Source organism: Lissotriton helveticus, chromosome 6 (assembly GCF_964261635.1).
Source record: "Lissotriton helveticus chromosome 6, aLisHel1.1, whole genome shotgun sequence".
Classification (NCBI taxonomy): domain Eukaryota; kingdom Metazoa; phylum Chordata; class Amphibia; order Caudata; family Salamandridae; genus Lissotriton; species Lissotriton helveticus.
In genome coordinates, this window is record NC_136067.1 from 162,163,466 (window position 1) to 162,177,723 (window position 14,258).

Consider the following 14,258-nt stretch of genomic DNA (forward strand, 5'->3'; position numbering starts at 1 on the left):
GGAATGTGTTCACACCTCCAACAGGATGCCTAGTGATTTAGCATTATCAAGGCCAGGGGCTTCAAGTCGACGGGCCTCAAAGCCCTTGCTGCCTTTGATATGCAACCCCGGCTTCCTCCAGACCTGGGAGATACCATCTCCTGCCCTTAGGCCCATTTGGCACCAGAACAGGCAGGAAATTAGCTATGCAAGCAGGCATATTGTACTATCAGGCCAGTCACACCCCTAAGGTAGGCTGCCTGATGCACTCCACGAAAGAAGGGTTCCACCATCTACATTTTGGCTGAATTAGGAACTTCGGGACAGAGTTATGCCCACTTCCCACAGGAAGAGGTCATATATGGGGCATAGTGACCCCCAAGGGTAAGTAGCCTATTGGATACTTCCGTTCGCTTCTCAACATCTCCATATTCGGTACTTAAGTGGCCCCCTGATACCAAGAAAGAAGATTCATCGGACTCAAGAAGGACAAAGAAGAGCTGAAGAATTGTGGACTTGGCGCCAAACCCTGCCTGCCAGCTCCTGTTTCAACAATTGCAAAGACCAGACTCGTGCTGCAGCTCTGAATCACCCAGAAGTCTTCGATAGCTGCTAGCACTTCACCAACCCATCATCATTTCACTTGAAGTGGAAGAGGCACTTGCCTGCAGGAACAAACCACGAAATCCGGTACACCGATCTGCTGACCACCAGGTCCTCCAATGCAACAGCCATCCAAGAGGAGATCACTGTGCTCCAGGAAGTCATATCTGTCTCCCCACAGAGTCTGGAGACACCAGGATCTGCCCTACGCCAATACCCGAGGTACAGGAGTCTGTTGCAAGTACCAAGACTTGTTTGTGTTCAGTCCGAACACAACCGCTGCCAAAACCGACATGCACGTCGAGGGACTTCACCAGAAGCCCGCTCCACGCCCAAATTTATCCTGCTGTGTTTCTTCTCCCTCTTCTGCAGGTGCACCAAGAACCATGGGAGCCTCAGAGTCAACGAACAAAACACCTATACACCCGACCCTCCCAGCCAGAGTCCATTGTAACCAAAGGTGTCTCTGAAGCCCTGAAATCCCCAAGAGTAGAACACCTTTTTGGGTTCTGCCAGGCTGGTCTCCCAGTCCCAGCTTGCAGCCTCTTTTCCAGAAGTACTTTTCCCCTTGACTATAGCATGTGTTGTCCAGGGCTACCATCGCTGAAAGCACCTCAGGACATCAACATCACAAAGCAGGTAAAACTGAAATCTTTGTGCTTTCTTAGACCTTCGCCCCCCTACTCACCTTAAGTCTAGAAGAACAGTGCTGTAAGTCATTTACAAGGGACCCTATGCAGTGAATATTTCTCCCATAAGATAACATTAGTGCGTTCGAAGCTCATGCCTCAAATCTGACAGCTGTCATTTTCTACTGTTTTCTATTGTAAAATTGATAAAGTCTAAAGTACGTACCCAATTACGAAGTTCTTGGTGTTAAAAATGATATACACAATCTAAATGTAGTAAGCTGGCTCCCTATATAGTACACCAAACTGAGATGAGGTACACTGTGCAGAGAGTCCAGGCGACCCTTATTGGTTTATAGGGGTTAAAGTAATAATCCCAAATGCTCTATTTTGTGGTAGTGTGGGTGAACAGTGAGGCATATCAGTACATAGCATTTATTGTGCATGCAGTCAGTAAGTGAGACACACTCAAAAAACAATTCCAACACCAATTTATAAATATAACAGATTTTTATGTGAATTTAGACACCAAGATCATCGTAATTGGGTAAGTACTTTTCCGGTTATCAGATTTTAAGTCACAACAAAATACACTTATACTGTGGACTTCAAGCGGTAATGTTATCCTATGGGGAATAAACATATACTGCCTTAGCTCACTTAGCAACGACTTACAGGACGGTTCTCCTGGACTTAAGGCGAGTATGGTGCAAGGTCCAAGGCAGCACCAACAGGTCACCGTGGGAATCACTGGGGCGTCTGGGTGCAGAGTTGTGTTTCGGTGTCAAGTGCCCTGTTCACTTCAATGAGAAACGGTTCTGTGCAAAAGAGGCTGCAAGAGGGGGCTGGCGAGGAAGTCTGGCGGAACTCAAAGGAGGGATCAGGTCTTGGGCATGCAGGGACATCATCGGGTCCCTCAAACTTGGGCTCGTGTGCAGTGGCGCTTTGGTCGGCGAAGACATGCTGCTGAAAACTCTCACGGTTCTCGGTCCCAGCAAAAAAGAGGCTGCAGGCGGTGATTGGGGGAACATTCTGGCCAAACCAAAGTGTGAGTTCAGCTTTTGAAGGTCTCAGGACACCATTGGCATTGTCGCCTCCCTCGGACCCGGGCTGTGAGGGACGGATGTAGGGGTGCTTTGAAGTGTCAGGTCGCAGCGGTCAGACACACACTCTGGGTCTTGGTGACCTGGTGAAAAGGGGAAACAGGGCAGCTGGGCCACGGTCAGTGCTGGCCCTGTGGAAACGATGTCCCTCGATGGTAGGTCTGGCTTTGTGCTGTTGGGAGTCCGGATTGGACCACCAACAAGCCTTGGTTGCTGCAACTGCTCCTGTACCCAGAGTATTAGTTTTGGGGGTCTCCAAATTTGACACGGCGACGATCTGACTACCTGGAGCACGAAGATCTTCTCCTGTCACGCTGCTCCTAAGTTGATCCCGATGGCTAGCAACATGGTTGACCGGCAAATGCTTTCCGGTGCCTGCAGGTCCTCTGCTCAGAGGGAGATGTTGCTGGCAAGCTGAAGTTGCTCCTCCACAGCTTTGGGAGGTGAGACAGCTTTTTGGACAAGCTAGGTCCATGCAATTGTCGAGGTCCAGCAGCTAGGCAGAGTTGTGTGGCAAGTAGTGTTGAAGTCCTCAGTTCTCGCGCCCTGAACTCTTCTTTGTCGTTCAAGCAGGCTAATCTGATTTCATGGTGTCAGGAGCCACCAAACTACTCAATTTAGGGGTGTTCGGGGAGTGAGGGGTAGTAGGCAATGGGCTGCTTACTCCTGGGGTCACTATGCCCCCTCAATGACTACCTCCTGTGAGGAGTGGGCAACACCCAGTTCCAGAGTTCCAAATTCCACTATACACAAGATGGTGCAATTCCTTCTTGCGTGTTGACTACAGGCTGCCCACCCTAGAGGTGTGTCCAGCCAGGCAGTACTTTCCCCCCTGTCCTGGTGCCACATGGTCCTCAGGGCAGGAGGTGGCTTCTCCCAGCTTTGGGGATGCCGAGATCACATATCAAAGGTGGAAGAGGCTTTGAAGCCTCTGGCCCTGGTACGCTGATTTGCAAGCCATTCTGTTGAATGAGGTGTAAACATCTCCTGCCAGAGAAGGCATTGTTACTGACCTCTGAGCGGGGCTCTCACCTCCTAGGGAGTCAGACGCGTGTCTGTGGTGGCAGGCTGGTATGTACCAGTTAGCTAGCACACTAGAGAACTGGGTCTCTGGGTGCATACATTAATAAATCCATAACTGGAATAAGTGTGGGTTTATTAATACGAGGAGTTTGATACCAAACAGTGAAGCCATTTTGTAGCTGGGTAATTCGTTTTGACAAGTGCCCAGTAAGATGGCTTCCCTCTTCACTTGCAATGTCTAGTAACAGAACTAGACATCACAGGGGCCTATCTGCTCAGGCAGATATGTCATCCCATAAAATATAATGCACCCTGCCTTAGGGCACAAAGGCCTGCTTGTAGGGGTGACTTGCATATATTAAATGCAGAGACTTTGGCATGACACACAGGAGTGTGCCATGTCACGTTTTTAATCATGGAGCCTGCAATAGCAGTCTGTGTGAAATTGCGTGTGGGTCCCTGAGGATGGCTTAAGATACGCTGCAGCCTTGAAGGAGACCCTCTTTTCTACCCATGCCCTAGGTACCAGGGGTGCCATTTATCAGGGACTTACAGGGGTGCTAAAGTCCTTTGTCAATTATAAAACAATCGGACATAACTTTGTTTTAAGAAAAGAGCACTGGCACGGAGGTCTGGTTAGGTGGCCACAGTGCACTGAGTTGAAAACAAACATCTAATAGCTAAAAAAGTGGACAAAAAGTGTGTGTGTGTGTTGGGGGGCGGGGGTTATGAAACAAAAATCCAGTTTCCTACAACAAACAAACCTTGTATAGGAAATATTAGGTATAGTCTGTACTCTTTAATAGCCACATGGACCCGGCTACCCAACACTGTGCAAACTTTCGGAATTAGCATCTCATACACTGACAACACTACTCTCCCTCTCCATGGACAATACCAGCACCCAAGAACAGTTTGAGTGGACGACAGAATTCGCCATCTGGATGAAGTCCAACTGCCGCAAACTCAACTCGGACAAGACAAAGGTAGTACTCTTCGGGAACGAACAGACTCATGGTCCACAGCCTGCTGGTCATCAGAACTTGGTCCCATTCCAACCCCTTCCAGCCAAGCCAGGAACCTGGAATCGTGGTCAACTACAAACTAGTGAAGGCAGGCCAAGTCAAATCAATCACCCTCTCCTGCTTCCACACCCTCAAGATTCTCAACAAAATCTTCAGTTGGCTTCCACAACACTAGCCAAAGAATCACACAAGCATTCATCACCAGCAAGCTAGACTACCGAAATGCACTCTACAGTGGAATCTCCACCTAACTCACCAAGTGGCTCGAGACCTTTCAGAACACAGCAGACTCACTCTTACCTAACCCCACATCTCCCCCACAAGCACTACACAAACTAGGCTCCATCAACGTGAACAAATGTATCAGCTTCCACACCTCCCCCAGACACCTCTGCTCAGCAAACCACCTGCACACTACTGTCCCCAGCTTCCAAAGTTTCCACACCGGTGGCCCACCTTCCTGTTCTTGGCTCCTAAAGCCTGGAAAGTACTGCTCCTTCACATTAAGGCAGCCAGCTCAGTCTCTAACTTTAGAAAGAAACTGAAAGCTGGACACTGCATACAGCAAGCATGCACTTCATCTCATTCAGCGCCAGGATAACCCCTGAGTGAGATGAGCACTTTACATGCACTCTTAACATAATATGTAAGGAGAGTTTAAATAGCAAACTGTACAAAATCGGATCACAATATAAAGCTCTGTAATAACTGGCCATGTGAATTTCTCGCTGCATTCTTGGCCAAATATTCACATATGGAAACAGGCCAAAGCAAGAAAAGGTGCCTTCACTTTGTGGTATATTTACATTCTTAATGGACAACGAATGCTTAAATTGATCCCCATGTCTGACATTTCTTTTCAGACTAAAATGTTTAGCCTTTTCCTAACCCTTGCATAGGTCTGCAAATTAGTGATTTTGCGGCCATCCCAAGAAACATATTACCACCGCTGAGTTTCAAAATACCAGCTGTCAGAATATAAATGCTCTCAGGAAATGTCACATTTCTGATGAGGTGGTTGAACTAAATTTTGAGAATTCTACATAGATAGCCACAATTCTAGAAATTATGCTGATGGATTAGCGTCTCATCCTTCAGGTACAGCCATTTTCCAACAGCTTGATTCCTCTCTTGTTGATGGCTTTGTGGTTTCCTTGTTAAATATTTAGATCCCCAAGATTTCTAACTTTTGCTTTTGTTGATATAGTGTTCAGAACTTTTAAGCATAGAGAATGAAAATAATTCCTCCAAATAAATATTTCATGATTAATTGGATTTCTATCAGTGTTTAGGCTTTGGGCAAGATCACATATTTACACAAATTCCTTAAAGAGCAGTTCTACATTAAGTGTTGTTTCCTTGGTGTTATTGTAAAGAAAGGAACAGTGGATTTGTTTTTGTTCGGCTCTCCCACCTTCCTAGTGCAGAGGGATCCCCCTGCAGGGCAGTGAGGTGACCTCATACAGAGAAGTACTGCTGAACAGAAGATATCAGTTTCACTGTGTCTTCTTCAGAGGAAAAGCAAATCCCAACAGACCTCAGTTGTCACAACCCTGGGTGCTTGTGCTAGGCTTTGCTACTGCCCTGCCATGCATTATCTTTCTGAATGAACCTGTAGTCAATATGCAACCATTATCAGCAAGAAACTAATTCCATGGGATGGTGGACACTTAAATACCAACTGTTTTCCTGGCACTAAACAGACATGTCACTGCTCAAAGAATTAAATCCTCTGCAATGTAAATTATGCTCGGTGTGTGGATCTGATTGCCTGAATTGAAAATGCACAGCAAACCTAAACCCATATCTAAACAGTAACGCTCCAGGTACATAAATGGTTGGATCAAGTATAGCCTCATAAAAGTGGATGAATGTAAACCAGGAACTTTTGGGCGAAAAATGTACTCAACTACCCAGAGGCGTTCAACCAAAGCGATGCTTTCTTTTCTTTCCCGCATCGAAGATGTTTGATATATAAGGACCACTAGCATGTACATGATGTCTGCCACCTTACAACATGCACCTTACTAATCATGTGATACTTAGCAATTGGTTGCTTGAGCTAATATGGCTTTTTCAAAACCCCAATACTGCTGGTCAAAGCTGATGTCTTACCAGAGGCACCGGTGTTGTGGCAAAATGAAAGGGTAAGGCGGTTATATCAGTAGCTTCATTTTTCTTCCCACTACCCACTGGGTATACTATCAGGGAGCTTATTTACAGATTCAGCCAAACCAGTAAAATCAGAGTTGAAAGTCTTCGGACAATGCCTGTGGGATGCCCTGTAGCATAATGTATCCCACTACTAGACTGTCCTCAGTGAGTACTACATCTACCCAATCTCACCACTTCCTTCTACGTAGGATTTCAGAATTTAAATTGTAATTAAATTCAATATATGCCTGCCTAGCATATCAGGGGAACTCATTTAATACTCGCTAAGTCCAAGATTAGTACACTAGCATCTTGAGCTGCTTTCAGGGCACAAGAACTCTGCCCCTCAGACCCACCCAGCCCAATGAACTACCCTGCACTGATGCATTGCTCTGCATTGCATTTTTACAGTGAAGTCCCACTCTTAGTACAGATTTATCAGCAGATATTTCTATAAAGCATCTCTAGACAGCTAATCATATTTGTACGTAATACTTTAGTGGCAAAGTTGTGTATACTTTCAGCAGGGCTAAGATGCATCTTTGGGAAAATAACTAACAAACATAAGTTCATTAGTATTACCCATTTAAACTGCCTTCTGTCGATTGCTTTAACTAGCAACTGATTATGAAGGATACTCGTTGTACAACAAGCTGGTGTCATGGATTCCCGTTGGAGTACCACATCCCAAAGGAACCACAGCACCGTCAAGTTCTGTATTGGCTGTAGGGTCAGGGGCAGTCTGCCCTACACCTAGAAAGAAAGACACAGAAGGTACAGGTTAAAACACAGATGACCATACTTTGACGCCACATTAAAACACACGATCATCAGACGAATTTAGGAATATGTCTCATGTGTGTTAAAGGCATTTCTTCCATTGACCTTAAAATCACTGAATTGTACACTTAAAATTCTATTGTTTGTTAACATTCTTGTTGAACCCTTCAGATCATGTGCCTCTAAGCTGTGAATGAAAAACAGCACATAAAAGCAAAGGCCACAAAATAGGGATGATATAAAAAGTTGTAAAATTTCACATATGGAGACAAGTAAAAACAGGGGAGATCCAACTTATTATTTTTTTTTAACAGAGGTCTGTTAATTCAGTTAACTAACAGGTTATTGGGTATTACTTTTTTGTTTGTCATCCTACACCAGAACGGGAGGGTACAGGACGCAGAAGTAGGAATAATGGGGCAGGTTCATTGCTATTCACATTCTGAAAGCTCGGCTGATACAGCGAGTGCTACATCTGCTGCTACTACACATTCATACTAACTTCTAGATTACATTCTGCATCACATTCTTTGTCAGTTGAGTGTCACATACCTTTCACGCTGTGTTTGCCCTTGGGTAATTTTGTTATATTGGCAGCTCCTTTCAATTCATGCCTAAAGATAAAGTAAAATACACACTTTTAATCAGTATAAATGTACTTTCAATTAGTAGCTTTAATGAAGATACTTACCTTCAGTTACGCCCTCTCTTGCATACTCTATCTAACCACAGATTCCTCACCTTGTGACTACCCCCAGGTGCCAGACTGGATCTGGAGATTTTTCTTGACACTGCTCCGGCATGGCAGCAGGTGGTGTCATATAAACAGCAAATAAGCACCACCGATGTACACCGGTGTCAATTTTTTTCTTGACTCAGTCCACGGCTTGGGACCGAAGTCCAATAATTGAACAGTTATGACATTGTGCAGATCTCTAGATTGGGACCAATTTATCGACAGAAAAAAGGGACCACACAACAGAACGGGGAAGTGGGAGAGTGGTGAGGCATCCACTTATAGAGTATCTACCAGAAAGAGCATTACCGCGGGTAAGTAAATTGTACTTATAACCACAGATTCCTAACCTTGTGAATAGACACCAAAGCAGTACCGCCCAATGTTGTGGGTTTGTGGAATGACCTGAACCAAAAGGTCATGCAAGACGGAATGGGTAAAGTGTCCCTCACGAAACATCAGACAATCAAGAAAGTAGTACTTCATGAACATACGGACGGAGACCAACCTTGTGGTCTAACAGATGCCTGGGGCAGCTGCTCTATGTGACAATGTAGTGGTAGCAGCCTCTGCTCTCGTTCAATGAGACCTCAGACTTTCTGGTGGGTGTTTTTTGGACAATGCATAGCAGAGTTATTACAGAGGTCCATCCACCTTGAGGTGGTTCATTTCTGCTCTGCCTTACCCATGTTTGCTCCAGAGAACCCCACAAAGAGCTGACACCCATGGTCCTTGGTACGATCAATGTAAAAACTCAAAATTCTTTTGAGGTCTGAACAAAGGAGTTTCTCAACTTTCAAGAGGTGAGGCAGAGGAGTCCTGACTTTTGGCAGGAATGCTATTCTTCTCCACAACACTAGTTTGTCCGGGAATAAGGTGCTGTATGGAGGTTGCACGGATTGAACTTGAAGATTAATCATGCAACGGGCTTAAGATATCGCAATGAGAAAGACGGTTTTAAGAGTCAGGAGACACAATGAACAGTTGAGCATAGGCAGGGGGTACACAAGTAATGTGAGAATTAAGATCCCACTGCAGCATCATAAAAGGTTTTGGGTGTAAACATATGAACTAGACCTTTTAAAAAAAAAAAAACACATCACAACATCCGGCAACTTTGCTTGTAATGGATCTGCATGGTGGGAACTATACCAGGCTTATCATAGCACTTCGCATAAACAGATTTTGTAGATGGATGCCTTGCCGCTAGAATGACATCCACGACTTCAGGAGGAAGATGAAAAGGAGTCAGATGTAGGTTGCAGAGTCCCAGGTGCATGATCCTGGCCTGCTGCTGAAAAAGAAGACCCTCCCAAAGCACCAGCCTGATCGGAGGACAGATGCTCATGCCCATAAGTTCCGGGTGCACTCTCCTGACCCAACCTGGAGCCACTTACATGACTTGAGCCCGGTCATTCCTGAACTTCTTCAGAAAGTGAGGCAGGAGAGGGAGAGGTGGGAAGGCATACAGGAGTTCCAAGCTTCAAACTAGGCAGAAGGTGTCTCAGAGAGAGCCTTCTTAGGAACCCAGCATGCACAGATGTTGACCTTGATCGTTCTTGGCTGTGGTGAAGACTCAGCATTGTTCTCCTTATTTCTGGAAGGCGCCGGTGCCACATCAGGGTATAACTGCCATTTGTAATCCGCTAGGCCTCACTCGCTGAGTTCTTGCTCTCTGTCATTCAAAGATCCTGCCAGGTGGTTCATGGCCACAGAAATGCAGTGACGTTCAACCAGTTCTAGAGGTGCAGAGTCTGCACCTTGCCCTGCTTGCTGCAGTACATCGTCACAGGAGCGGGTCGCTTGCGCCTTCCTTTGGTGTTCAGTGATGCAGAATTTGGCTTTGTGCTCCTGGATGGTCTTGTAGTTTATCCGGGCAGTCACACAGACCTTGATGTTGTGTGACAACCCTAGACACCAGTTATACCTCGTAGGGGTATGTCGGAACTCTGTTTGTAATAGTCCCTACAAGGCTTAAACCCTGTAGCTTCAGTGAGGACATGTCCTTTGCACATTAGAAAAAGCATTTTAGAATAAAAGCTTTCTCAGAGACTATGTAAAACTTTAGGAGCGATACTGAGGGCCGTGTTTGAAGAGTAGAAAGGAACTGATGTCAGTGCACAGGCGTGGCAGTTATATGTTGCTCTGATGTCATTTTTGTGGAGGGTCAAAGTCAATTTAGAGCTGCACTATGCAACTTGCTGCCATGCAGAAGCACTATTGAGAAAAATCTCGGGATCCACATGGGCAACTGGGGGTATTCACAAGGTGAGGAATCCATTCGAAAAACATAATATAAAAGAGTCTGATAATTTTCATCAAGACCTGCTGGTGCGGTTCTCTTCTACTATTTTATTTCTTCCCTTGTCGTGTAACCTAAAAGTGAAGATGCCCAACTGAACTCAACTTACAATTGACAGAGCAAGGATGACCCATCTCTCCCTTTCCTTTTAAGTAGTTTGCAATAGCAAGCTGTCATTTAGCTTAAATAGAGCCTTTTTGCAAGTAAAGAGATTTGAATAAAAGGAACCCTAGATCAGAAGCAATGAAATACTGAACAGGCAAGCGTCTAAGGATACGATTTAAGGTTGTTTAATGTGAGGAATCTAACAGATCAGAAGCTATTGTGGGGTGAGACAGTGTTCTTTGGAAAGCCACGCATAAACATTTATAGGCTTTGTTTGGGGTGTCTTGAATTAGCTCAAAAGATGAATAAACCAAGGTGCATTGTATACAAGTGGACACCATCGCACCACACAATCCTAGAAATATCAAGTTACTTACATGTTTCCAAGTGCAACCTCTCCTAGTAGTAGTAAACCAATAGGGTTGCTGGGAAGGGTGTGGCAGTAATTTGCACTTTTGGAAACCATGTCGGCAAAATAGATGCCTTTGCCAAACATGTAACCAGTCTGGAGAAAAAGAAAAAACAATGTTAATGGTTCAACAGTAGCTGAGGCACAAAAATAGTCAAAGGTATACAAAGAATGCCAGGAGATTACGCACTGAAATGGAAAATGCTACTTACCAGTATGCATCTGTTCTTGGCATGTAGGGCTGCTGACATTCATATCTTTGCATAGATCGCCGCCTAGTGTTGGGTCCAGATGTTTGCACCTTGTTTTCTTGGAAGAGTCTTCGATGTATCACGAGATAGGTGACTCCTCCCCTGGACTACAGTGCGCATGGGCATCTTCTCCATCTTCAGATTATTTTTCGCCATTGTGGAAAGATGGAGTATAGGAAAGTAAGAGATGACCATGTAAATGTATGTATGTAAACAAGATAACCCTGCAGCTGTGACAGGCACCGGGGAGGAGGGTGGGCGATATGAATGTAAGCAGCCCTACATGCCAAGAACAGATGCATACTGGTAAGTAGCATTTTCCGTTCGAGGCATGTGGGCTGCTGAATTCATATCTAAGCATAGACTGTATAGCAGTTTCTCCTCTAGCGGTGGCCACCTGTATCAGCTGCAGTGGTTTGAAAAAGAGTTTTAATGACAGACTGGCCTACAGTTGCTTGTTGCTTAGCTTGCACGTCAACACAGTAGTGTTTAGTGAAAGTGTGTATGGTAGACCATGTAGTTGCCCTACATATGTCTTCTAAGGTAATATTTCCTAGGAAAGCCATGGATGCCCCCATTTTGCGCGTTGAGTGGGCTTTTGGGGGACTGTTAAAGTGCGCTTTGCCTTTTGATAGCATATTTGAATGCATTTAACTATCCATCTGGCTATTCCTGTCTTGGAAATGGGATTACCCTTATGTTGTGGTGAAAAGGAAACAAATAGTTGCTTTGTCTTTCTGAATGATTTTGTTCTGTCAACGTAATATAGCAGAGCTCTTTTGACGTCTAGTGTGTGTAGAGCTCTTTCAGCCACGGACTGAGGGTTTTGAAAGAAAACTGGCAATTCTATGGACTGATTGATGTGGAAAGTGGAGATAACTTTTGGCATAAATTTAGGGTTTGTACGAAGCACTACCATATTCTGGTGTATTTGCATGAAAGGTTCCTGAATGGTTAGTGCCTGTAGCTCACTCACTCGCCTGAGGGAGGTAATGGCAATTAAAAATGCCACCTTCCATGTTAAGAACTGTAGTTCACATGAATGAAGTGGTTCGAAGGGGGGTCCCATGAGTCTGGTAAGTACTACGTTAAAGTTCCAGACTGGAGAAGGTGGATGCTTTGGAGGGATAATTCTTTTAAGTCCTTCCATAAAAGCTTTGACAGGTGGTATTCTGAATAGGGACACATGTCTGTTTTGAAGATATGCTGCTATAGCAGCAAGGTGTAGCCGTATGAATGAGTATGCTAGATTACATCTTTGAAGATGTAGCAGGTAACAGATTAAGTTTTGGATGGAGGCATCCAATGGGTTGATTTGGTTATTATTACAATAAATTACAAATCTTTTCCATTTAGCTGCGTAGCATGCTCTGGTAGTGGGACACCTTGCTTCCTTGATAATGTTCATGCAGTCTGGAGGCAAGTTAAGATATCCGAACTCAGGAGCCAGATCGCTAGGTTCATCTGATTGGGATCTGGGTGCCTGATTTATCCATGGTTCTGTGTTAGCAAATGTGACGAAAGGCGCAGTCTTTGGTGTGAAACTACTGAGAGTTCTAGGAGCGTCGTGTACCATGGCTGTCTTGCCCATGTGGGAGCAACCAGGATCATTGTGAGTGACTGTTGCCTTATTTCGCGTGCCACTAATGGAATCAGTGGGGTTGGTGGAAAAGCGTACGCAAATCTGCCTGACCAGTACATCCATATCGCATTGCCTTGTGACAACGGGTGTGGGAACCTGGCGGCAAAGGACAGGCATTTTGAGTTTTCGTTTGTGGCAAACAGATCTATCTCTGGATGTCCCCATTTTTGGAAGAATGGTTGGAGAACTTGAGGGTGAATCTCCCATTCGTGTATTTGTTGACTGTCGGCTTAGTAGATCTGCTATCTGATTGTCTACTCCTGGGAGGTGTTCTGCCAGGAGGTAAATGTTTTGTGGAATTGCCCACTTCCATATGCTCTGTGCTAGGTGAGATAGCTGCAGAGAGTGTGTCCCTCCCTGTTTTATCAACTGCAGGGCCAAACAAGAAATGAATATGCTACTTACCAGTATGCATCTGTTCTTGGCATGTAGGGCTGCTAACATTCATATCTTAGCATTAGATCGCCGCCTAGTGTTGGGCTCGGATGATTGCACATTGTTGTCCTGGAAGAGTCTTCGAAGTATCCTGAGATAGGTGGCTCCTCCCCTGGACTACAGTGCGCATGGGCATCGGCTCCATCCCCAGATTGTTTTTCGCCATTGTGGCAGGAGATGGAGTGAAAGTGTAAAGGATGTCCATGCTAATGAAATAAATACAATAGTATATCTGCAGCTGCGACAGGCACCGGGGAGGAGGGCGGGCGATATGAATGTTAGCAGCCCTACATGCCAAGAACAGATGCATACTGGTAAGTAGCATATTCAGTTCGAGGCATGTGGGCTGCTAAATTCATATCTTAGCATAGAATACATAGCAGTCCCTCCATCAGCGGCGGTTGCCCGTGCCAGCTGCAGAAACCTGAAAAAGTGTCTTGAGAACAGCCTGTCCTACAGCTGCTTGCTGCTTGGAATGCACATCAACACAGTAGTGTTTTGTGAAGGTATGTGGTGTGACCCACGTGGCTGCTCTGCAAATATCCTCTAAAGGAATGTTCCCTAGGAAAGCCATGGATGCCCCCAGTTTGCGTGTGGAGTGTGCTCTGGGGGGTACTGTTAAAGTGCGCTTGGCTTTTTGATAACATATCTGGATGCACTTAACAATCCATCTGGCTATGCCTGCTTTGGAAATCGGGTTGCCTTTGTGTTGTGGTGCGAAGGCAACAAAGAGTTGTTTTGTTTTTCTAAAGGGTTGTGTTCTGTCTATGTAGTACATCAACGCCCTCCGTACATCTAAGGTATGGAGCATTCTTTCCGCCACCGTTTGCGGGTTTTGAAAGAATGCTGGTAAGTCGATAGTTTGGTTAAGATGAAACTGTGACACCACCTTAGGGAGGAATTTAGGGTTAGTGCGTAGCACTACCCTATTTGGGTGAATTTGAATGAACGGCTCTTGTATGGTGAGCGCTTGCAACTCACTGACACGCCTCAGAGACGTAATAGCTATCAGAAAGGCCACTTTCCACGTAAGGAATTGGAGCTCACACGAGTGCAGTGGCTCAAATGGTGGCCCCATCAGT

General features: G+C 45.3%; 1 protein-coding gene across 1 annotated transcript in view; it reads right to left on the minus strand.

Moving 5' to 3' along the window:
• PARP1 (poly(ADP-ribose) polymerase 1) overlaps nt 1-14,258 on the minus strand; it is a 468,102-nt gene that overhangs the window by 22,410 nt on the left and 431,434 nt on the right. Inside the window, exons 20-22 of the mRNA XM_078647552.1 lie at nt 10,817-10,944; nt 7,849-7,910; nt 7,155-7,269 (exon numbers count right to left, since the gene is read on the minus strand). Of these exons, the coding sequence (XP_078503678.1) occupies nt 7,155-7,269; nt 7,849-7,910; nt 10,817-10,944 (305 nt within the window). The remainder of the gene's footprint in view (nt 1-7,154; nt 7,270-7,848; nt 7,911-10,816; nt 10,945-14,258) is intronic.